The 25,382-nt window shown below is 36.2% G+C and overlaps 2 protein-coding genes across 4 annotated transcripts in view; one reads left to right on the forward strand and one right to left on the reverse strand.

Annotated features, from left to right (window-relative positions):
- Positions 1-1,371, forward strand: part of p2rx2 (purinergic receptor P2X, ligand-gated ion channel, 2) — a 33,588-nt gene extending 32,217 nt beyond the window's left edge. Inside the window, exons 11-12 of one of the 2 annotated variants that reach the window (XM_039771765.1) lie at positions 554-631; positions 811-1,365. In XM_039771765.1, coding sequence (XP_039627699.1) covers positions 554-631; positions 811-906 — 174 coding nt within the window. In that variant the 3' untranslated portion in view covers positions 907-1,365. Of the gene's footprint in view, positions 1-553; positions 632-810 lie in introns of both variants that reach the window. The other variant, XM_039771764.1, reaches the window with a different exon arrangement.
- A 2,800-nt stretch (positions 1,372-4,171) lies between these two features.
- LOC120540740 (telomerase protein component 1-like) lies at positions 4,172-25,109 on the reverse strand. 2 transcript variants are annotated; one of them, XM_039771770.1, is made up of 15 exons: positions 23,642-25,109; positions 19,411-19,590; positions 17,776-17,960; positions 17,362-17,689; positions 17,155-17,279; positions 14,339-14,615; positions 12,082-12,190; positions 10,925-11,058; positions 10,335-10,538; positions 9,485-9,697; positions 8,665-8,868; positions 7,385-7,606; positions 7,059-7,154; positions 6,628-6,716; positions 4,172-4,310 (listed from the first exon to the last, which is right to left on the reverse strand). In XM_039771770.1, exons 1-15 carry the CDS (start codon positions 23,936-23,938, stop codon positions 4,190-4,192), a joined length of 2,784 nt encoding a protein of 927 aa, XP_039627704.1. In that variant the 5' UTR covers positions 23,939-25,109; the 3' UTR covers positions 4,172-4,189. The 2 variants fall into 2 exon arrangements, with proteins under 2 accessions (XP_039627704.1, XP_039627705.1); XM_039771771.1 differs by lacking the exons at positions 17,776-17,960; positions 23,642-25,109 and having other exon boundaries at positions 19,411-19,548.
- Positions 25,110-25,382: the final 273 nt, after the last annotated feature.

Below are 25,382 nucleotides of genomic sequence, written 5' to 3' on the forward strand. Positions count from 1 at the left end.
TGTAATATGTCCAACTTGTTCCTCAGGGACCAGACATAACCCATGATAGTTGAAGATAGAGGGATCCGTGTCATCAGTTTTCTTATCTGTAGTGTAATACCTCTTTGTTTGCCCCATTTCCTTTTTTTTTGTCTTTTTCCCCTTACGTTTTATTAGAGTTCCTCAATAAAGAAACTCAGTTATTACCAAGTGATATCTGTCAAACTGGCTAAGTTCATAGTGTTTAACTGCAATACACTTCTTTTAGTATACCTTGTTCAACTGCCATTATCTAAAGGTTTAAGATCACAAAAAATATAAAATACGGTAAACTCTAGCTGCTAGTTTCTGTGTGCACATGTAAAAAATTGTAGATGTAGTCAGTGAGATTAATAAATGTGGTGACTTTATTAGTTCATTCAGATACACCACAAGATATGCTTCCAAAAAGTGTCTACAGTTGCCTTGTAGACTAAAATCAAGAAGTACAGAAACCACTAAACTCCAGAGTTATTTTTGATTACTGAATAATTCTGTTAACTTTGACAACACTGCTTCACTCTTCACTTTGCAGGTCTCGTTTCTCTGTGATTGGATTCTGCTGACATTTATTGACAAAGATGAGGTGTACAGTGAGAAAAAGTTTGATGAGGTAAGGACATGTGCAATGACATTACTGTGTCTCTTTGCCCAAAGATTTAAGCTGCCTTGCCCTAGACTTTACCAATGACACTACCAATATGCTGTTAGTCCTTTTTAGTAGGAGCAAATCACAAAAAATGTTGTAGATTTTGTATTCTTGAACTCTCTTTCGTTCTGCTTGCTCCTTAGATCTGCAAGCACTCAAGCAATACCCCAGAAATGGATATCACCATGGTAAGCCACGACACCACCCATACAGACTTGTCTGATAGTGTACAACTCTGATCATGCTTGCCTGTCTACCCCCTGGTCTCTTTCACCATTTTTGCTAAGGCATCCTTCCAAACTGAAAAAAAAAAATTGGGAACAGTGCTTTGAATCAAGGGGGGCAAAAGTGTGTGCCAGTGCAAGGAGCATTGTGAACTCTTTTCGGTATTCTAGATGATATCATTTCATGTGGGATCCATTGAGCCATAAGAAGTGTGCAAGTCAGTGGGTGCAAAGCCAATTGGATAACCAAATGCGGAAATGCAGACAATAAACCAAACTTTGGACAAATGCTCACTTAATGGGGCTTTTCATGTGCCTTCTGTGTTCTAGTCTTTCCACTGCCGATGTTTAATTGTGCTAAATTAAAGCCTCCAACATTTAAGAACTTTAATAATAAAGCATTTAATTCTGCTGAACTACCTCGGAAGCCGAATGTCTCATGTTTCTCATTACTGTTGGTTCTAAAGAACAGCTATGGATCTCATCAGTTGCAATCAAAGTAAGAAATAATTTTTTAAAAGGAAAAATAAATACATATCGACCTTTTCAAATGCAGTATCTCAATTACCTTGTTTAGAGTGAGAAAATAGCACTGAAAATACTGACTCCACTCCTTTACAAGTTCTGTTAATATTCCAGCGACCAAGACCTCTTTTTCCCATAAATACTAAAAGGCATTTATATAACTGTTCTCTGGAAAAAAAAAATTAACATTTTTCAAAAGGATTCCTACGTGTCAGTCTTAATTGTTTTTAGAGGGCTTTTCAGAGAAAGACTAAATTATATCTGTTTGAAAAAAGTCACAATGGTAATCCTAATAATGTTAACGAACATCTTCATGACATCCTAAGTAATATAAGTTGGGGTACAATCCTCAGTGAAGACCAAATGCTATCTGTAGAACCGCATAAGGAAATGATTGAGTGTGTTCTGATCGAAGGCAAATCCAAGAAAAACCGAGTGAAAAAGTACCAAATTACAGTTAAAACTGTTATTTAATACTAAAAGGTCTCCTCAAGGGAAACATTGTTTAGAGGGTGAGACCATCACTGGTTTTCTTCATGGAAAACCAAGTGGTATCAGTTGGAACAGACTCGTCAGTGACAACCAAATAATATTAGTGGTTTATTACAAGGAAATGTGCAAGTTATGAAGAACATGAGTTAGCTGGTTTGAAAACACTGAAGTCAGAAAAAATGTACGAAAAAAACACCTTCCACCAGTATGCACAGATGATTTCTATTAAATCGATTTTACCTATTGTTGTTCATTACCACAGTATTACAGTGCTTGTTAACTGCCTGATATATTGATTACTGTAAAACAGTATTTAAAAAAATTTTATAAAAAGCAAATGGACAAAAAAAAATTTCCTAAAACCTAAATTTCATAGTGGGAATGTTTATCTGACTCCTTAGAAGTTTGTTTCTTGTGTTTAAAATGAATGTAGCGTAATTCCAATTCTCTTCCTCTCTAAATGTGGAGAATTTCTCATATCTCACCTTTTTTGTAAAACCCCAGTATAGTTAGAGAAATAGAAACATTGAGTAAAAAGCACCGTAGAGGTGCTTCTGGAGTCATAGTTAATGTGATAAAAGGAAATTTCTCACTCTGCGGCTCACACTAATGAGATTTAAAAAGTGAGAAAATCGAAAGCTTTTGAAGTAGTCTTTCCCACAAATCTGATTAAAAGAATTCTGTCAATAAGGAATTACTTCATTGCCAAAAGTGATAAGTCAGGCTTGCTTAACCATTTGTTCGCTCAACTTCCACTTACATACTCAGCACCTTTGCTGTATACAATACATTTATAGCGGGGCAGATCTGAGATAAGCTTTGTTGAATTCCATAAAAGTTAATCTACAATCTGGGTGGGCACTGCCACAACAGTAAACCAAAAGCTTCTACTTGTTCAGAAAATTGTTCCAGCCTAGAGTGGTAGAATCAAGATCCCCTTTCACAGTACCACTCTAAAAAATAATTTATAATCCATCTTTCTTTTATCTAGGTATTAAGTTAAAAGACTGTCCTGTTTCAAACTAAATTTTGTAAAAACCTGTTTATTGTGACAAAGTGATAAAAGCAAACAATTAAATTGGCAAGCAAAAGCTGTGATACTTGATAATTGATGCTTGATAATAAGAAATGCACACTTACCAATTGCTGTCAGTGCAGTTTGTATAGGTATGTATTCACTCCGTGAACTGCAAGTAATTATTGCTTTTATTTAATGAACGGGTACTTTCTGTAAACTTTAAACAGAAGTCTGAAAGTTGGCAGAAACTAAGGTAGAGATTTTACATATCTGGAAATCACATTTACAGACTGAACTAAGTTTTTTGAGCAAATACATGCATAGCTCATTTACTTAAAGCCAATACCTGGTTCATAAAATTGCAAGGCAAACATACAGGTTCACTACTAAGTGCCTAAAACCCAGCTACTCCTTCACTAAGTGGCAAAGGATGCAGTTTACAATGGCCAAACAAAGTAAGCTAATGTCTTGACTTATAACTGTCACATAGTCATTCAATAGTTTTTCAAAACCTTTTTATTCTAAGCAGATATCCTGTCATTCTGTCATTGCAGACCTGAAGGCAGAAACTGACCATAGAGAGGGCACTTCAGCTGTTCATTATTAATTGCATATTTCCATACTGTAAGTAAAATGGCAAATCAAGCAACAGAATATTATTCTTTATTTTATAACAATATCATAAAATACCTTACAAAGAGATTTAGCAATATGAGTGAGTAATTACAATATACCTTGGTGCATAAAACAGGATAACACAAAAATTAAATAAAGAATGTCAATAAATAACACAATGAAAGACAGCAGGAGTTACAGGAACAGACAGAAGGAAAATAGATTGAGTGTGGGTGCTACAACACTGGTGAAATCTAGAAATTTAGTTCAAAACAATACCAGCAAACTTGGTAGACAGGGAATTTGAGGGCCAAGACTCCATAACAGCAGAATGGTAAATCTGAAACTGAGGGGGAAAAAAAAACTAGAGTGGTAACATTAATTGGTATATAGTCATGATATCCAAAAAATTTCAGGTTTGCAGTGGCTGTGTTCTTTACTATGTATTGTCTGTAAGGGATTTTTTGGAAGACCAAAAAATTACAGTGAATTTAGCTGAGTTATTTCAAGTGCAAAAACCTAGTCACAAACTTCCTTGAATAGCACACACTGATCATGTGTATCTTTGATTTTAGGCTAATTCTAATTCTTCATGTCATTTTTCCACTGCATCCAGTCTGTCTTTGCTTCTTTTTTGGATACATTTTATCAAACATTGAGTGCAACACACCTAGGAGTGAATCCACACATGTGGCACAACACTGCTGGCAATGGGGGAGGCTGTGGTAAGATTATTTTTTTACAGACCAAACATTCAGGTGGGCCAAATCTGGAAAAACAAATAAAAATTAAATAGTTGATTAGCATATTTTAACTTGTTTACCAAATTTTTATATTGCCTACAACATTTAGATCTGCCTCATAGATGAGTGACTGGGCAAGGATTTGAATCCAGGTCTTCACAAGTCTCCTCCCACATCCCAAAGACTTCGGAGTTAAATTATTTTGGCAAATCTAAATTAATGTGATGTCAGTGTGCCCTACAATAAACTTCCCTCCAGTCTGGGATTGGTTTTTGCTTTGGAGCTGATATAGCCTGGGTAGACCCAGGCTCCCAATAGCCAAGCACTGAAAAAAGAAACAAACTCAGAAAATGGTTATGTGAATGTTTAGTGTAGAGGCTGAGATGAAGTGACTGATGTACATCAGTCATCTTTTCTTATTTTGCACAGTAATAAACTACCTTAAAATTAAAATGCTTCTTTTTTCCTCTGGGGTCAGAACTTTCCAATATCTGGGCAAAAGTCATTATGATCTCAGGTTTATGAAACCAGACTCCTAAGTGGATTGATTCTGACTTAATGCCTGAGGAAAAATTGCATTACCTGGCAGTAAGATAGTGGAAATGGAGTCAGATGGAATGTCTCATCTAGACAAAGAGGCCCAGGTGCAGAACACATGCTTGTGTGTATAAGCAGTAAATGCAGCATTTCTTTTACTGTAACACTATAGCTATACGTGCATACATATAAACACATGTTCATGGATCATATATGTTCACCAACTCATCGGCTGCTAACACTGCTAAATATATTGTGGTATTGTACATTTTTATAAAGTATTACTGTATCCTTTATTGCTGTCTCCAGTCATAGTAGAAACCTTTTTATTTAGAGTATTTTATTTAAGTTCCTTTTCTTTTTTTGAATTTGTATTTCGTGAATAAACAAATTCCATTGTACTAGTTATATACGATACATACAATTTAAACATATACTGTAGACACATATGTGATAATATTATAGTGTCTAAGGACTTGCAACAGTAACAAGAACATGGCCATATGAGAGAGGGAAATAATTCCAACAAGTTAGTTACAACTAGAAAAGGAATCTGGCGAAAGACAAACATAACCATTTGAAATTAAACAAGAAAAACTCAAAAAACAAAACTGAAAAAAAACAACAGAAAATGTGGCAAAGCAAGAAATGAAGTTGAGATGTATTGACTTAAAGTCATAAACACAAAAGAGGTGAAATGAAGCAAAATTTAAGAAACAAGGAAAGAAAATTAATGCAGTGATTCATTAACTGTTTTAACTCTGCATTTATTTAAAAATAGGGAAAATTAGGGTAAACAGGACATCAGTAATGGCATAAGTTCAATTGACTTGCATGGGAAACTGAATATTTGTGGGATGTAGCCAAGACGTGAAGCATCCAAGTTGTTTTATTTAAAAGAAAAACATTTTTGCAAACAATTCTACATTTATCCAAATATTTTTGCATCCTTGGTTCTTTCAGGATATTTGCAATGTTTTTGATGAAGTCAGGACATTCTGGCCTCTGCTGCAGCTCAGGAATTCTTAATTATGACCATATAATGTTGATACTGGAAAGTCACTGTACTGGTACTATCTACCAAATGTTAGCAAACAAAATCTAACATTATTTGAAATTCTTAATGTAAAAAAGTATGTTAATGTTTTAAGAAAAATGTACAATTTGTCAGTTTCTAGTTGAGCCTTATCTGTAGGAACTTATTATAAAATAACAATTATCATTATCTTTACTGTATCTCCCTTGAGATTTTAAAAAGTCTTTCAGTTATTCTATGTTTGAATGTAGTCTTAAATACTGACCATACTAGTAGCAGTATAGTGAAAAATGCAAGTCCATTGTTTGTTTTTCTTTATTTGAAAATGTGTTAAACATAAATATTGTAAACTCCAGTAACGCACCCTTTTATGAAACGTAATGAAGGAAAATTTGTGAATGAAGAACATTTACCTTTATCTTACTTTACTGCCCTGTGACCCCATTTATCAAAACAAGCAATAATTGATATGTAACATCTGGGCAACAACTATATAATTAAAGTGTATGTTATTTAAAGTCAAAGATATAGGTCTTAAGAGAATTTCCCTAAATTACGTCACCAGACATGACCTAACTCATGTTTGGGACAAACTAAACATTTTGAGATTAATTTATGTCATGGCAAGAATAGGGGTGGGATTTTCAAACTATATAGAGTGTGCACTTTGTTAATTGGGTATTCAGGACTTTAATGGTAAAGTTCTGGATCAGACCTCTTTTTGTTAAATTATTTTTCTTCCATGAACCCATGTACTTCATTCAACATACCTGCTGTGCTGTATGCAAAGATAGGCTTCTTGTGGCTTCATCCTGGCAACCTGACCACAGATGGCACAACTCTGACTGTTGAGAAATAGCTGTTTGAAAAAGAGAGACATCAAAAAAATATACTAGGTTAAAATAAATGTTGCACAAAACACATAATACATCTTCAAAAGAAGCATTTTAAACCCGGAATAATACTGCAAAATTAAAAAAAAAAAAAAAACTGGGTGTGTTTATATGCTAGGTTAAAGCTTAATAATTCTTGAAAGATGAAGAAAAAAAGCATGAATACACTGTGAAAGTTCATATCTATTCAATTTCTGTAACCAGCAAGTCCAGAAAGGTGCTGTTCTTGTTCTGTGACTGTTTTCCTCAAAATCAAACACTTTACATCTTTAATGTGGGTCAAGAACAGACAGTCACATATTACATACCTGCCCAAAGGCCCGTGTCCGGACAGAGCAGCTGGAGCAAAGGAGGGCACGTTTCGTCTGCGATCCAGGTTGACAATGCCAGGAACACCGCAACTTCTAAAAAGTATACCACAGATGAGAGTTATACCAAATTTCATGGTGAACACATCAAAATGTTAGACTGCTTACATGTAAAAAAAATAACATTGGAAAATTCTGTTTTCTATATGCTTTTGCCATACTTCCTATAGCCTTTAGGATTCTAATTGAATATATACAATTTATTACCCACACTGCACAAATGGATAGGTGCATGGAATCGAATGAAATATAAAAAAACAACTTACTCTGATGTAAGAAAAACGAGTGTGACAGGAGATGCTTAAGGCCCTTTGGTCATTTCTTAGAAAGCTGACAAGTCTTGAATGCAAACCAGCTTCATTCAGCAGCCAAACCAACTCACTGGTGACAGTAGCAGCGTCAGGACAGTTATTCTCATAGTAATCAGCTAGCAAGCACATGTAGTTAATTTTATCTTCTTGCCTACCAAAAAAACAACTTCCCACAGCCTATCAGAAAAGAGAATAAGCATTATTGGAGAGTATCCAGACAACAATATCATGAGAAAAAGAACTCTAAGCAACCCTAAAATATATATTTATTTTGTTCTTGCAAAAAAATGTAACCACAATAATAGTAATTTCTTATTTTGCTTTATTAAATAGCAAATAAAAATCCAACATCTCAACTCTTCATATTGAAACTGAAATGAGAAAGGTGATGTTTACAACAGAGCAATTTGTCAAATTACTGAGATGATTGTAATATTTTACCTTTTAAACCTTAAATGAGCACCAGACAGTGTGTACCCTAATGGCTAAAGCAGTGCTATCATGTTACGATTTCACCTCAGTGTAACTCCAAGCAAGTCACTTTACATGTCAGTACTGCAGTGCTAGAAAATCAAAATCAATTGCACTATAAAAGTGCCAAATAAACGGAGGTTAACACTAAAAAAAAAAAATTCCAACAACATACTGTCTTCTGAAGTAATTTCTGTTAAGTCATTTGAAAGCAAAAACTGTGGATGGTATTTGATGTGTAGACGGGCTGGAAAGAGTAAGCATAACAAGATAACATATCCATATTATTGCTGTAGAAATGAATACATCAACTATTTATTTCCAAGTAAATAATAGCATTTTTAGCAACTGAAATGTACATATTATTACAGATATTTGCAATCCCTAACAAGGCTGCTCTACCTTTAATATGTTTTACTGGAATTAAAGGAAACTTCAGATGCCATGGATGGAGAACATATATGGCAGTAAAGTGAATATAGAAAGTCGTCCTTTCTGCAGAATCAAAAAGACACCTTCACCTCATCTCATGTCCCTGGACAATGAATTATTAAAGGGAAGAAACCATTCAGAAAGGCTGTGTATTAGACAGACACATGGAGAAACTAGTATGTGTCATTCTCAAGGAGTATTTGTTGGTCTGGTTTTGCTCCTGGTTAAACTCAACATTTTCACCTAAAAAAGGACCAATGTACCATGCCCATCTCTAATGAATTCTAGCAGTTATTTCAATTACAGTATTAAGCTTGCAAAGCCATACTTACCTGAGCCACTGAAGAGTGAAAAAAAGTTACAATGTCACGACCCTTCCAATCATAACTGATGCGCAGCAATTCCTTTACAGAACGCTGAAGCTGAGCCCACTCCATTGAGGAAATTGCCTGACCACCTCTTTTGAGCCCCAAAACACCTTGCACATCAATGGCCAGAACCCCTCCATCCCGTGAGCAATGGAGAATGCACACAAACTGCAAAGGATTAAACAGGAAAAGGCTTTGATTAAACAAGGTCTTAAGTGACTGTTTTAATAACACAACAGACCTCTGTAATTAAAGGTATATTTCTTCTTATTATTTTTACATTCCTATCATCCATTGCTTTAAACACTTCATATTTATCTACTAAAGCCCATTATTCAAAGCTTCCCAGTTGCCAAGCCACAAAGTGTATAATTCATTAGGGTAGTTGAATTATTTATAGCTTTCCCCTAAATTCAACTCAAATATTACCAGGGCCCAATATTTGTGTAGGCCCCTAGAAGCCGGCATTGCCTGTGGACTGAGTTGTACATCCAAGCATAATCCTGGGGAACAGAGATATGTGTGACCAGTAGAATGTGAATTCTAAAATATTAGAATTCTTAGAGATTTCAATTTGGAGGGAAGAGAAGGAGACTACAAGTTTCCACCATAGCAGTCAAGCATTACCATGTTTTTGATGTTCTGCTCATCTTAAACACTTCCTTTCTACATAAATATTAAAGCCATTGGTGGTGATAATTTTACATTTAGACCCTTCATAAAGCACACTAGTTTTCATTACCATTACTTTACAATTCATACTAAGGAGTGGTGGGATACATACGTCCTTGAGTAGTCCAGAGTCATCCTCTCCTACAAGCCTGCACAGGATACTTCCCAGAATTCCCTCCAGAGAATCTGGAAAGGACTGAATTAGGTGGGTCACTCTCTCAAAGACACCAAATAAACGTAGCTCTTCACAGGCTAGGGTCATCCATAAAGGGCTAAGTGAGCTGCGCTTTGACAAAAGCAGTTCCAGTTGCCTAGAACTCAACCGCTGGAATGGCAAAGTGGAGAGAATGAGACAAGCCTGCTCATCATGCATTTGGACAGTACATTTCTCTAAAGTCTGACAGTCAAAGAGTGTTGACTATCTTTTTTTAACCTTTTTCTGCATTTAACAACTATCCGTCTAATGAAAAACAAACATCACAGGATGACTCTCAAAGAAAGAAGCATGTGATTTTAATGTTCACCTGTTTGGAGGCATATTAGAATAAAAACAAGGTTTGGAATGAAAATGTAAATAGTCTGGAAATGGTATAGAGTTTGTTGGCACTTTGTCCACAAAGATACAAACTGCACCACTTTCCCAGGTCTCTGCAGGAATGCAGAATTAATTAGAGGTTCATTTGAGCGATGTGGTGCTCAAATATAAGTGCAAAGCTAATGAGAAAATCTAGTCTTGGTAGGGGAATAAACTGTGTTGAGAGTTTTTATTTGTACAGCCTTTTCTTTTACTTTTGCAGAAAATATCACTTATTGCTGCTTGCCATAGAACATTTGATATAAAGACTTTACGGTGATGTATAATAAGTAACAACACTCCCTTACTTGAACTGTTTGCGCTAATGTATTAACAAATTGACTATGCTAGGACACAAAACATCTACATGGCCCAACCACTTCTTTACCTTATTGTATCGGGACAGATAAGTTGTAGCCAGCTCTCGTGCAGATTCCAAAGAGAGTGGGTTCACCTCATGGACCAAAGTGGTAACCAAAGTCAGCGCAGGAGTCAAAGAAGCGGTAGTGATGACACAACGGCAGTTGCCAGGAAAAAAGGAGCTATCTTGCAGCCATGTCAGCAGTTCCTCAGCATCTTGTGAAGGGTAAATCTGCAGGCAAATGCTTGAAATTAGCAATCAGCAGCTAGTGTGTACAATATATAAGACATTCAGTTTAGGGTCTTAAGTAACTGGTAACTGGGCAGCAACCACCTTAATATGAGATGACCGTCTGTCATACAGCACACAAGCATACTCGTGTATAGAAGTCCAGTTTAGAGTCATAAATCAACCATGTCTATGGACTAGGGAGAAGAGAGGAATCACAATTTTTACAAAATAGTTTAGATTCTATTTAATTTTTGATGAAATCATATATTTCAAACAAACATTATAATTACTTAAGGGTCATACTAACTTTCTAATGACACAGCATACTGTATACAAGTCTGTTTCACACTAAATGTTATCTGTTATTACTAAATAGATTCCCATACCTGGTTGAAGGCATCTATACAAATCACCAAAGGCCTCTTTAAATTGACAGGATCATCAAGTCGGTCCCTCAAAATTGACTTCAGAGCACTGATTCCATCTGCTTCCTTAAGCTTCTCTAGTAAATCTTTTTGATCTTTGATAAACAAAAGGAATAGGCTTTATTTACTCCTTAGTTGTCTGGTTTTGAAAAATAAAACATCAGTTCTGCTAGTAAAATAAGCAAGAGTAATATTACTATACCAGGAACTGAACCCAGATGTCTGGCTTAGTGCGGAAAGCACTATAACTACTGTGGAACCATGCCACTCAGAAAAAATATACAAAAATAAATAATTTAATAAGAACTAATAGTGTAGCAACCAATGGCAATATTTCAGCCTCTCAGAGAAGAATACAAATTTCATTGGTTCATTGATTTTCTGTCCCTCTTTCCCTTGTTGATTTGGGGGGAAAAAAAAACCTCAGGGCAAATTTAGAATTGCAAAGCAATCTAATCGGTACATCTTTTGACTTGAAATGAAGTGTAAGCAGTTGGAAATGCTGACACAAAGAAAACTCCACATGAAAATCGATCCGGGCAAGTTTTGAACTCAGGTGTCTGGATCCGGAAGATAGCACCAATAGCCAATGCATCATTATACTGACTTCCCACACACACACAAAAAAAAAACACATTCATGGTCATCACATTGGCAATCAATTGTCAGATGTCTCAAGCAAAGGAAATCTAACTAAAACATTCCCATTTTCTTCCTATAATATTTAATTTAATCAGGTTTTGTCTTGATATATTACAGTACAATAAAAAGTATTTGTTTTGAGTCACACTGGTATAGAAATACAGTATATAGTGACAATACAATATACTGTATAAAGACTCAACAGGCACAATACTACAAAAAAATATGTAAACAAAAAGGGACACACAGAAACTGAATAGCAGCTATACCACATGATAGATTAGGTAAAGGGGAGCACTATACCCCATTCCACTCAACAGCCACCTCTATTCTCCCCATTGTGACCAATATATCTAACACATAATGTAGTCCTACTTGAAATTAATAGCAGTTAAAAGAGAAAAAGTAAAGAGCATAAGCTAAACTTAAAAAAGGACATTCAACCGTGTAAAGAATACTTGAGGCAGATCACCTACCAGCCTCTTCAGGAGTCAGGTGACAACAAAGTCTTGCAACAAGATTGGTAAGCTCAGTGGAGGCAGGGCAGCATCCTACAAAGTGGAAAAACAACGAGAAGGAAGGTATCTAATAGCAAGGAATGGGAAGTAGAAAAGGAAAAGAGAGAAAGAGAGAGAGAGAATAAATATTTCAGAGAGGTAATGCAACCTACTGAGGTCAAATTGTTGTAATACAGATGCCTATAATCAAAGAATTTTTAAAGTAATGAACAGCAAGGAATCTTAATGGGTATTTATAATAGCTCAAAAATTTTCTGGTATGCTATATCCTCTGAATTTTCAATATTGGCATGCCATTTTTTCATTTTTCAATATGTATGAACATCGATATACATTATTCATATCAATTGCTCCATGAGCATTCCTGGTTTGGAAAAACTGAGAATGGATTAAGACAATTTAAAAATAATAAATGTCAATGAGCATACACATTCAACCAAAACAAGAATTTCTATTATGCTTCCTTTTATTGTTCCAAAACAAACACACTGGGTGGACAAAAAGAGTACGATTAAGTCATTATTTTACTTTGACCAAGTTTAGTCTGTCTTTTTCATACTTCAAGGCTGTGTATCCAAACTACAAACAATGAGGAAATAAAGGTGATTATTGACATCTCTTTTACGTACTGGGCCTGTGTGAGCCGCATTCAAGCTAGCATTTCTCCCTATTGCTGTAGTTATTTCTTATCAAAGAAACTGAAGCTTTATATGCATCACTGAAATATGTTTTAACAGTGAACAACCTTAATGCTGATGTCAGGTTAAGTACACAAAAAAAGATCACTTCCAGATAGACTTCTACTCATTAAGTATTAAAATCTTGCTTACTTTGTAAAGCACATTGTGTGAAAGGCATTATATAAGATAAAGGTGATTTCATAAATGTCAGTCTAAGGGAGACGCATAGATTGTCCTAATAGAGTCAGGAAGTTAAACATTCCTCTAACCTAAGCAACATAAATACCACCAAACCTTTACAATTCAGGAAGTACATACTGAGAAGACTAAAGTTACAGTGTTCTATTGTATACTTCATACTGAACATCAAGAATATTTTAAATTTATGCACAAAAAATGCCTCCAGTTATGCTAGCAGTCTGGCATCTAATTCTGTTTAATAACTGGCTGATCATTTAATAATCTAATCTGTGAGAAAAATGCAACATTACATTCTCAAACCTGTTTAATGCAATGCAGGATCACGGTAAGCAAGGGCCTTTCCTGCATCATTAGGTGCAATGGAAAAACAGCCCCAAAAGTGTCAATTGCAAGGCCTCCTTATGCACACACCAGCACTCATACTTGGACTGGGTCAAAATGGAATAACCAGTTAACCCTAATAATAACCGGTCTGGGAATGTCAGAGGAAAAGTCCAAAAAGAAACATGCAGAGCATGCGAGCTCCACACAGACAATAGCCAAGAATGGGACTTGTACCCTGGACACTGGATATGTGAAGCAACTCTGTCTCCAGTACTGGCTGATGCATTACTAGCTCTGATGATTTTAAAGGAATATGCAACCCAAATTTTTTTTTTGTATGTTACTTATTTCATGTAATTTGTAGTGATGGGGGATAAAAAAATCTTATTGTAAAGTCTTCATGCAGAATTGAGGTAAAAATGTTCATGATATTATATGCTAAATAAAGGTAAAAGATATGAAAAACGGTGGCGCAGTAGTAGCGCTGCTGCCTTGCAGTAAGGAGACCTGGGTTCGCTTCCTGGGTACTCCCTGCATAGAATTTGCATGTTCTCCCCGTGTCTGCGTGGGTTTCCTCCCGGTGATCCGGTTTCCTCCAACAGTCCAAAGACATGCAGGTTAGGTGCATTGGCAATCCTTGGCAATCTTAAATTGTCCCTAGTGTGTGTGTGTGTGTGTGTGTGCCCTGCGATGGACTGGCGCCCTGCCCGGGTATTTGCCCTGTATTGGCTGGGATTGGCTCCAGCAGACCCCCGTGACCCTGTGTTAGGATATAGCGGGTTGGATAATGGATGGATGGATTACATAAATAACATCAATGACAAACAATATACTGTATATATATATTTATATATTGCTAGGGTGCAGCATTCCATTATGAATTTGTTTAAATAAGAAAGGAAGAAGCCTAACCATTACTTGACTCTCAGTGATTTCCGTAAACCTTGTATTTATGTATCTATTTAATTTTGGATGATGTTCTGTTAATGCACCCATGATGTGACTATCACCTTCTGTGCTTCAAAGACACATTGGGCCATGAGACATGATTTGCCTGTTCCTGGAGGAGCAACCATAAGGTAAGGTGGTATTCTTGTAGATGAGTGTCTCCCAGGCTTGTTTGATTCAGGATCTTCTGGACTTTCATGCATTGACATGTCTTCCTGATGTTCTGTAACACCCAGCTGCAGGTACTTCAGCACATCTGCCACTTCTCTATCACGGCCCAGCACCAGACGAGACTTCTGCACACTAAAGAGAGAGTGCTGATGGAGCTGGGAGCGATACCTGAGGATTGGATAGGAAATACATATACAACATCTTGCCAAGTCAGCCTTTGGAAATTGAAGCAGGCAACTGTTTTTGTCATTACTGATCTTCCAACCACTAATAATGCAGTTCGGTGGATTATTCTTTAAACTCTTGTTCAGTGGACAGGCACTTTATACACACAAAGCAGTTTCTCCATCCTGTTCCTGCTGACTCACTATATTTTTGCTAGTGATTGTTACAAGCAAGCACTTACATTGTACAGAATTAAACTTCATAAAATCTTTTGCCTAAGTAGAATTCTGTGCTTGGTTCAGATTATCTTCCGAAGATAATGCAAGAGAAAGCAAACGAATCAAAGCAAAGGGCTCAGTTTCAACTCTGGCAACCTTTAATTGAGGACAAACAAGCCAGACACAGATAGTGTCCTCACTGAAAGAAAAGACCTTTACATTTACAGATGTTTGACCAAGTGTAATCAGGTTGCTGCTGCCTGAATAATTATGCTGTACATAAAATCTTCTAACCAAGTGCATTCATATTTATTTATCTCCTACACTGCATTGATTAGAGTGATGTTTTCTTTTTATCTTTGGAAGATATTTAGGTACAATCCTCCTCAAAGAAGGAAACATAGTTCACAGTCCTTGAGCATGGGAGAGGTGCTATATAAATTAAGTATATCCATCCATCCATTTTCTAACCCGCTGAATCCGAATACAGGGTCACGGGGGTCTGCTGGAGCCAATCCCAGCCAACACAGGGCACAAGGCAGGAACCAATCCTGGGCAGGCTGCCAACCTACCGCAGGACACACACAAACACACCCACACACCAAGCACACACTAGGGCCAATTCAGAATCGCCAATCCACCTAACCTGCATGTCTTTGGATCGTGGGAGGAAACCGGAGCGCCCGGAGGAAACCCACGCAGACACGGGGAGAACATGCAAACTCAACGCAGGGAGGGCCCGGGAAGCGAACCCGGGTCTCCTAACTGCGAGGCAGCAGCGCTACCGAAGCGCCACCGTGCCGCCCATAAATTAAGTATATTATTATTATTAGTAGTAGTAGTAGTAGTAGTAGTATTGGAGCCAATTAGCTTATCAAACAAGAGCACCAGGACTACAAACTCTGACAATTATTCAAGATATAAATCTTTTGTTTGTTTTTTTCCTCAATTTACTGTTTTTATGATTTACAAAAACACCTGTTGAACTGGTAAACCATTGAATCCTTCAATGCTAATTTTGTTTAATAAAGACATTAGTTTAGTATAGTGCTTCCCAAATTTGGTCCTGGGGAACCCCTGGCTGTGGCTGCAGGTTTTTGTTCCAACCATATTCCTAATCAGTGACAACACCTGAGAACATTGATCTCATTTAATTAGCTGGTATTTTTTTTTTTATTCGACATTCAGAAAAGCACAGCAGCATGATTTTTACATTTATAAGACATTTATAAATATTTCTGCTTTTGCTATAGATTTAAATGCTTAACTCTTTTGTTGATTTCATTATACTTTGCCCTTTCTCTGTGCATTTTTTCCCCCTTCGTTGTATCTTATTAATGACAATTAAAAATGAGCAGAGCAGACACCCAGGCAAAAAACACTGAATACTCAAAGGCTGCAACTACTTTAGTATCAGACCCACTAATTAGTAAATAATGGATTTATGAAACAATTAGAACATCTTGAAAAGTAGGATGAAAATACTGTTAAAAGAAATAAATACATTATTCCCATATAACTGCTTGGTATATATATATATATATATATATATATATATATATATATATATATATATATATATATATAAACTTAGCAAACTTAGTTTTCTAATAATAATAATAATAATAAATTTTATTTATATAGCGCCTTTCTCATGCTCAAGGTACTTTCTATATTTTTCTATACTGTTCCTTAAATACTGAACTTGGGAAATATCAGTTCACTTGATTAACCCAGGAGTTCAATTAAAAACAGAAGCTGGTAGGAACAAAAACCTGCAGCCACAGGGGTTCCCCAGGACAGAGTTTGGGAAACACTGGTCTAGTGGAATTTAATGTAGTAGTATTTGTTATTATTACTCAATACATGAATCAATGATAAGGAGCTCATTTGCAGTGAAGACCTGCAGACAGAGAAGGTCAACAGACCTAGAATTAGCAAGGACCACTCCTCTTCTAAAGTCAGTATTAAACCAGTTTCTGCTTGTATGATAAGCCAGGCCAACACTAATTATGTCAGCTTTAATGAGTATGTGAAATCTTTGTCAATGATCAGTCACAGAGGAGGGCAGGAAGTAACCATCCGCACTTTCCTAGTCAATTTCAAACATATATTACTTCCCTCAACTGTAAAATCAGTAAAGGCAGGTGGAGATTGTGCACAATGACTGTAATTAAATTCACATGTATTCATTTACTTGATAGTTTTATATGGTAACTTTTGCAGATTACAATGATGCTCTTGCTTGTACTGGCAGGAATTGTGGCTGTCTTGAAATCGGAAACCTTTGTGAAAGGAGCAAAGTAAAAATCCAGAGTACTCACCAAGATGGCAGTGAACTTTTTCTGTTTTCCAGTGTCTCAGTGTGATCTGGAAACATTCGTTGAATTGCATTTTTTAGAAACTCAAGTACCCATGAACACAATGGCTCAAGCCCTGACAGTTGCACCTGCAGAGAACCCAAAGTATACATACATTCACATTGCCAGTTTTAGGAATGAATCTAAAATTATGTTGAGTCTACTGAATACCTTGCTGATTCCAGAACTTTCTTCAAGTCCAGAGACTGTACACTGATATTTGAAAATCTGCTGAGGAGGAAACTTCTGATGAATCTGATCCTTTAAAGCTTGGAGAAACTCTATACTCCAGTTGTCTGCATCCCTGAAGTCTTTCTCAAAAGCAGGTGGAAGCATGGAGAGAAAGTCAGGCTGGCGCAGGCAGAAGGCAGCATTAGGATTAAGACCAAGGAGTGCCCCATGTAAGATTTCCATTCCAGTGATTGACATACCCGATATCCATTTGTATCGCTTAGAAAGATCCTGATCCAAATCAGTATCCGCTGGAAACCATCCTGCTCTACAGATTAAAAGCAAATCACTGCAGTCACTAGCAAAAAATGAATGAGTAATTACAGAAGAATATCACCCTTTATTTAACAGTACCTCTCACTTAGCATGCTTATGAAAAATGGTTGACCACATGTCTCTTGGCAGCACCGTTCCAGCTCTGCCAAACATGTATCTATCACAACAGAAGAAGTAGAGTCTTGAGGGACACCCCAACGTAGATCACACTCAACCAGATACATTCCTCTTTCTTCACACCATTCTCTGAGTTCTGGAAACACCTGGATAAATAAAATACCTGGGTACTATTCCCCTTCAATAATTCAATTTTTCCTTTTTTTCAGAAGCATAAAATTAATCTTAAATCCAGATAATCTATTTTGTTCATTTCACTCAAGTTAAACCTCTAAATCTACTCACACCACCTCTCCAGAACACTTGGCCACTGCTTTTCTCCATTACACAGATTCTTTGCAGAAGTCTATGATTACAGAAATATTAGTCTTGATGTCTGGTGTTCAGAAAGGGCATGAAACCCACTGGTGAATTAATCGACATAAGGTGAACATAGCCAATTCACGGTCAAGAACCAGGCTGCAGCTGCAAGTGTTATAGAAGGTGGAGTTCTTTCATTTGAATCAGCATAATTAGTTATAGCTGGGGGTACATAAGAAGTTAAAACTACTGAGACTTTGTGCATTGTTATTTTATTATATATGATAGGACAGTATATGCAAGTGTATATAACTCAAAGCTGAAATCTTTATTTTTTTCACAGTACTTTCTAATTTTCTCTCTCTAAGATACATGTGTAAAAAGTTTGACTTACTTTGACAACAGATTTACACATTTAAAGCTCTATGAACATGATTTGCTCACTTCCAGAGCAATAGCTATCTGTGGGTATATGGATATTGCAGCTCAAGAAGAAATCACTCAACCCTAATGAATCTTGTCATAGTTATTAGCACTACAAAATGATTTTTGTTTTTGAACAAATTAATTTCTATAGATTTTGCTGCACCAAAATAACAGTGAATATGCCATAAATGTACACATACATATGAATATTATTGTGTCAGGATCATCAAGTTTAATGTATTTACATTTTTAGGCATCCATCCCTCTTTGAGACTGAAGTGGTATGTGTGTGTGTGAGAGAATGTGACCCTACACAATAACTGAGAAACAAACCATTAAATCTAAATAATAGCCTGAGTGTATTATATTTGCAAAATGCTAGAAGCCTCTTCGTTAGGAGCAAAATCACCCCAAGAAATTTTGTTCAGCAGATATAAAAGTTTTGTGTTCTTGTACACATTTCTGCATTAAATAGAGTACAACTGGCACTAGAGATGTACATTTTCAGTAAGAGATGACTCTTCCTTTTTCTTGCACAAAAATAGTTTGCTGTTGAAATCATAGCCTAATAAAAAAAAATTCAGCACATTTTTAGCTATTGAAGGGGCTTCACTCGCTGCATATTTTATACTAGTGAAAAATACACCAAGAGCATGATAATTCCTAGTCAGTTTATTGTTTATCTCAATTAACTGTTATACTAAAGTTTATTTAAATGTTATGTCTTAAAAATAGATAGAAATCTCTATTGATATCCATGTATTTTTACTTTCTAAAGGTGACCTACATTAATTAGCTCATGGAAAACAGCCACCTTAAACAATTCATTTATTAATCTGCACAGAGTCCATATAACACACAATGTAGTACCTTCTTAACCAACGCTTCTCTTTCTGAGTGGAAATCAGCAAATGTGGATGAGACAAACACTCGTACAGTTTTCCACCCACTTGGGTGCTGTTGGATCTCATCATATTTGCAGATGTCAGAAGCCTGTAAGGCCTGTTCATTAATACGTTCCCATAACTGTTGTACATTCAAGTAGCTTGCCTAAGAAAAGAAAAGAAGTGAAAAGAAAAGTAAATAAACAAGAAAAATGCAGTTAAAGTATTTTCAGGAGAATACTGTAATTGTATGTGTCATAGAGTAAGCTAAGACACAGACCGTGAGTGTGAACAATTAAACAGACAATATTAAATGTGCCCTCAGCCATCATGGGTTATCCTAGCAGGCAGCATTAATTGTTAAGCATGCAAGACCAGAGTAAATACAGCCAAATGTTTAATATACAGTCAGGAAACAATCAAACACTAAGTAATGACTCCTTATAAATAATAAAACATCTTTAATATACCTATTTCATACACTCTGTTTCTGGGCGCACTTATTGGCTTTGCCACAGAGGTTCGACTTCTATAAAAACTGGCTTTATGAATTAGCAAGTCCTGATAAACAAATAAGTGGTTTTGCAAGTCTGTTAGGATAAAGGCTGCAGGCACGTCATGAAAATAAAAGACTGGGATGTCCAGAACTTCTAACCTGATATAAAAGAGTTACACCACATTATGAGCCCCTCAATGAATGAGCTTGATAAAACCTAATTCTTTATTGCTTGTGAGATTTAGTGGTCAGCATGATTTATTGTAGTAATTGTGGCATTGTGTTTTTGAAAATACGTCAAGAAGGATTTGGAAGGCCCAGAGTTACAACACTATGGCAGGACATGTACTTGTTGTGACAAGCCATCACAGCACTAGAGATGCGGCATATAAAGTCAATCACCAGACACTATGTCATTTGTAACCTCTGCATCTGACCACTCCACGGCATGGGTCCTCTGTTCTACTATTCACACAAATGTGACCACCGCCTCCAAATTCTCATCCATTATTTTTATAATAATGTATAGATTATAGATCATATTATACAAAAGTCAAATATCAGAGAAGGAGGAGCATAGCATATTATATATTACAAACTCTACATTCCCTGGAACCCTGACTTTTAGGTGGCATAATTGCATTCTGGTTTCACTTTTGGTAAGGCTTCATGATTATTTTCAGGATCAGCATTGGTGCTGTATTTACAACAGGAACTGAACTTCAAGTTAGAACATCACCTAACAGCCCACTGATGTCCCTTGTTTTGCCAAGTTCACAAAGCAAACCCCTAAATGGAGCCTATTGTGGCAATATTAGGTAAAAGAAAGGAACTAGCCATAAGCGGTCATTAGTATACTACATTATGTCCACGCTTACTCACTCTGTTGGTGTGCTTTAATTTAGTAGTATGAATGGGAAAAAAAGTTAAACTTGATTATAAGGATAAAATTCAACAGACATCGTCCACACAAAAATTGAGCTCAGTGTTACTGGACATTAAAACCTTAGCTGGACATCAGTCAAAAATAATAACCATCTAAGGGTTTTTGGCTTAAACTCCAAGAATGATTTACCTAATGGATTAAATGAATACTATTTGAGATAATAGTAGTTTAATTTTGTTGAACAATTACAAAGCTTGAAGCAGATGGTTTCAGATAAGGGAGAGATCATTTTGTTTAAAAGGTTGTAATGAACATTTTCAGAAAATTAAAAACAAATAAAACATCTGCAGCAGACCATCTTAGTGGTAGGCTCTTGAAATGATGTGCCGAGCAGCTCAGCTCCATTTTTTACTTTATTTATTGGTTGTCATTAGAACAGCAGAAGATACCAGAGCCATGGAAACAGGTTGCAGTAATTCCAGTAGCTAAAACAAATATCCTAAAAACTTAAATGACTTCAGACCAGTGGCTCTTACATCACTGGTTATGAAACCATTTTAACAAGTTATAAAGCTAAAAGAAAACTCAGGGTTTATTAGAACAGTTGTATTTTGCCTACCAGTGTAACAGTGGTACAGAGGACATTGTTGTCATTATACTTCATCTGTTATATAAGCACTTGAAGGGCATCGAGACTCACATGAGGCTCCTGTTTCTAGTCTTCTCTTTTGATTTGAACACCATCCAGCCCCACCGTCTTGCAGAAAGACTTCTAAAAGGGCTTCTTTTCGACTTTAGTTTGGTAGGGTGGCTTTTTTATGTTTTAAAGGACTTGATTGAAAGAGTGAAAGTCAATGGTTGTGTGTTTGATATGCTGTCCTTATCCACAGGGTTGTGTTCCTTCACCTCTTTTGTACATCCTCTACACTAATGGTAGTCACAGTAAATGTGAAAACTTTTTAAAATTCGCTGATAACTCCATGAGACTGTAACCCGTCATGGTCCAGGGATAAATGATTTTGTTAACTGGTGGGGCAGGTCTTTTCTATACCTGAACATTACAAAAAGTAAGGCACTTATTATTGACTTCTACAGAAACACCATTCCCCCGCATGAAGCAATCATTAAATACCAATATGCTCAGACTGTTGACAACTATAAATATATGGAGATACCCATAGAGTCAAAACGGATTTTTAGGGAAAACACAAACGCCATCTGCAAAAAGTGACAGCAGTGCCTCTATTGTTTAAGGAAGGTGGGTCTCAGTTTCAGTTGTTGCCATCAGGTCACAGGTTCAGGGATCCAAAGATAAAAAACAACTAGTTCAAATATTCTTTTAGTCCTTTAAATAAACCTATAAAGGCTTAAATCATAAGATGAACAGTTAACATTTACATCAATAAGCAGTCAAGTCTAAATGTTGTTCTAATTTTATGTACAATATGTTTAATGTAATGTTTAAAAAACAGTATTATACTCATGTTTTATTTGTGATTTTTATGGTATATCTCTCTGTGAAACCTGCTGACACACCAAAAAAAATTCCCTCTTGGGAGAATTTAAATTAAAAAGACCTAAAATATACAATTAATACTCATTACAAAAAAATACTCTATTTTAAAACTTTTTTTAGTATGTTACAACACATTTAGTTAAATGCTACTATAGGGCTAAATCTGTGCCATAGGCATTACAAACAGTTTGTTAAAAGGAAGACACCAGAGAGAGTATCAAAAAACATCTTTTTATTTAGAAGTCCATGAAAAGCTTATGAGACAAAACAGTAGCCTCTAGTGATTAGCCCAAACGCGGACAGGAAAAAAACACCCAGGTACCTCATAAGCAGAACCATTAATTCTTATGTTAAACTTATTTCTGTACCGCCAAAAGATCCTCGGCCAACCCCACTTAAAAGTTACCTCGGTTAACAGTTACTGCCGTGGCTTCACCTTGCTGTCAGGTCTTCCTGTCATTAACATTCAATGAGCAAAGGGGCATGGCCATCGCTACAACGCAAAGTCAAACAGTGAGTATGTTATTTAAATAAATAGTGAAATCTTTATTTTATTTTCATCATGGAATTTGGATTAGCTGGTTAGTTAATATGTTACGTTACTTGTTTTCCCACCGTTTAATATTACACCTTTTAAGATGCTTTTGTTGGGGTTGTGCTTGGTCAAGCGTCAAACAATGACAGCTACAGTAAATATAAATGCTCGACTAATTAAAAGCTAGAAAGCACTATTTGAGGTGTGAAATGTGAAAGATGAATAATAAAAGATAAACAAATAAAACTAAGAATTTACTATTAATTCATTCAAGGTTAATACAACCGACAGCTTCCGTACAACACGTGCGGCAGTAGGCGGATTAATTCGCGAACCCTGACTATACCTAAAACTCGATTGGCTCCTCACCCTTTCAGTCATACTTTTTTTTTTTTAATGAGAAGCAGTTGTATCGAACAACCCAGTTGATTGAAAGAAAGAGAAACCAATGATTGGAATCATTCCAATCACAGAGAAGCTAAAAAAAAAGGCCTACACAAGGGGGCACCTGGATCCCTTCCGACAGTCAACAAAAACGCGACAAAAGTGTCCAATGAATTCCATCAGATTTATTTCTTACATATAAGTGTTGCATTTCTGGCAAGTTAATTGACTTGAAATTAATATCGGAATAAAAAGCGCAGAGCCTAACTTCGAGTGCAAATGAACCGGAACTACACCATCCGTCATTTTAGAGAACTCGTGTTTTTGTTAATTATGTGAATTTCCCCTTGGGATTAATAAAGTATCTATCTATCTTTTTTTGTAATAAAGAAATTGTCACCTGAAATCCACATGTCTTTTCTGCCGGGCGCTTCCCTTTTTCTCGCCTGCCGGCTATGGATGTTTTCTTAGTGTGTGACGACCACCCAGAACCCATTTGAAGCACTGCTCTGTAGCGCGTGGTCTTGACAAAATGACAAGGTACTGTTTCAATGCATACAGTTACCATAGCGACTGTCGCCACGCCTAATAAACACGCTACACTCTTTACAGTTGAGATTGCCATACCTACTGAAAAGAGCCAACGGTTAACTAGCCACAGCCTCTTAGGGGTTGGGGATGCCGAGTTCGGAGCCATAGTTCTACAGAATCGAATCTCTTCCTGTTATGGGCATCATTTACATGTTCTTGTTGATAGCATGCAGTAGCCTGGCACTTACTGCATTAAGAGCTGGTTCCTGCCTGGTGTGCAATGCTATCTAACCTTGCCTCAGCCGTGAATTGGTTTATGTTAAAAAAGGAGGCTTATTTTAAATTGAGCATAGGATAACAGTTTTCCATTAACTGGTTTCCAATTACTGGTTTAACTAACTCAGGGTAGTTTTCATGATTGATGGCAAGGAGAACACAAGCTGGATTAAAAAATTTCAACGTGGGTTGTTGTAGTTTTGAGTGACGGTGAAGCACAAGGTCAAGTCCTTAGACAAAGCTAACCATTTATCAATTAATTCATGTCCACATACATATGGTTAAGACATTTTGGCAGTTAGCAAAAAAATAAGAATATGGGGGAAAAGTGCTAAAAAATTAATTTCCTCCATAGGTTTTGCTCTTCATAAGGTAGACATTTCAAACCATAAGCCCTGAGAGGAGTCTGCTCTAAAACATGCACTTCTAAAGCTGGTTTAAGAAGGTTCAGAGAATGGACATATGTTTTGGGGTTGACATTATTAATATTTAATGCAAGAGTACGTGTATACTGCATCAGCAAAATAGCACAGAGAAAATATTTACAAAACTACCATTTAATATTGCCATAAATATTTATTTTAAGCTGCAAAAGTATAACAATACATTTTTATGTACAATTAAGTAGCATTGCCAGTTCAGGCAATATATGTGTCAACTATTTAATCAACTCATGAGTTGATGCTGGGTTCTCTTTTCCTACTCATCAATTAAAACACCAGTCAGTTTCAACATTGTTAAAATATATACTGATGATAAAAAAAAAAAAAGATGAGCACAATAAGAATATCTATAGTTCAAATTAGCTTTAGATTAATTTTGGAATGTCTTAAACGTCAAAAAACAAAGTTGTGCTTACTGCATATCTGAGGTAGAAAAATATGACTGAATCTACTTCAGTCTCCAGGTTAAACAACTGCCAATTCAATGGGTAGTGACCCGTAGGACCATCATGATTTGTAAACCTACTGACACCCTTCACATTTCTTACAGGTCTTTGATTTCCAGAGATTGATATAAAAAAGGGGAACAATGACTATTTCAGGCAGAGCAAAAAAAAAAAAAAACCCAAACACTTATATAATTTAAATGTATGATTGCACACAGAGGTCTCAATTTAGAGTGCTGATGAGGCAAGGTAAATCCAGATAATGCCATGTTTAGTTCAGATCTTGAGGCCATGTCACATTGAGGTTGGATTTGCATCTCTTGGCTTGAGTAGCCAAGAGTAACCATCCAGCCTCTTCATCATATCAAGCCAACACAATGAATTTGCAGTTATAAACCACCAAACAGCCCCCAGCACCACCCCAGTTAATAAAGACAGTTGTACT

The sequence above is a fragment of the Polypterus senegalus genome, chromosome 12 (genome assembly GCF_016835505.1).
Source record: "Polypterus senegalus isolate Bchr_013 chromosome 12, ASM1683550v1, whole genome shotgun sequence".
In the NCBI taxonomy this organism is placed as follows: domain Eukaryota; kingdom Metazoa; phylum Chordata; class Cladistia; order Polypteriformes; family Polypteridae; genus Polypterus; species Polypterus senegalus.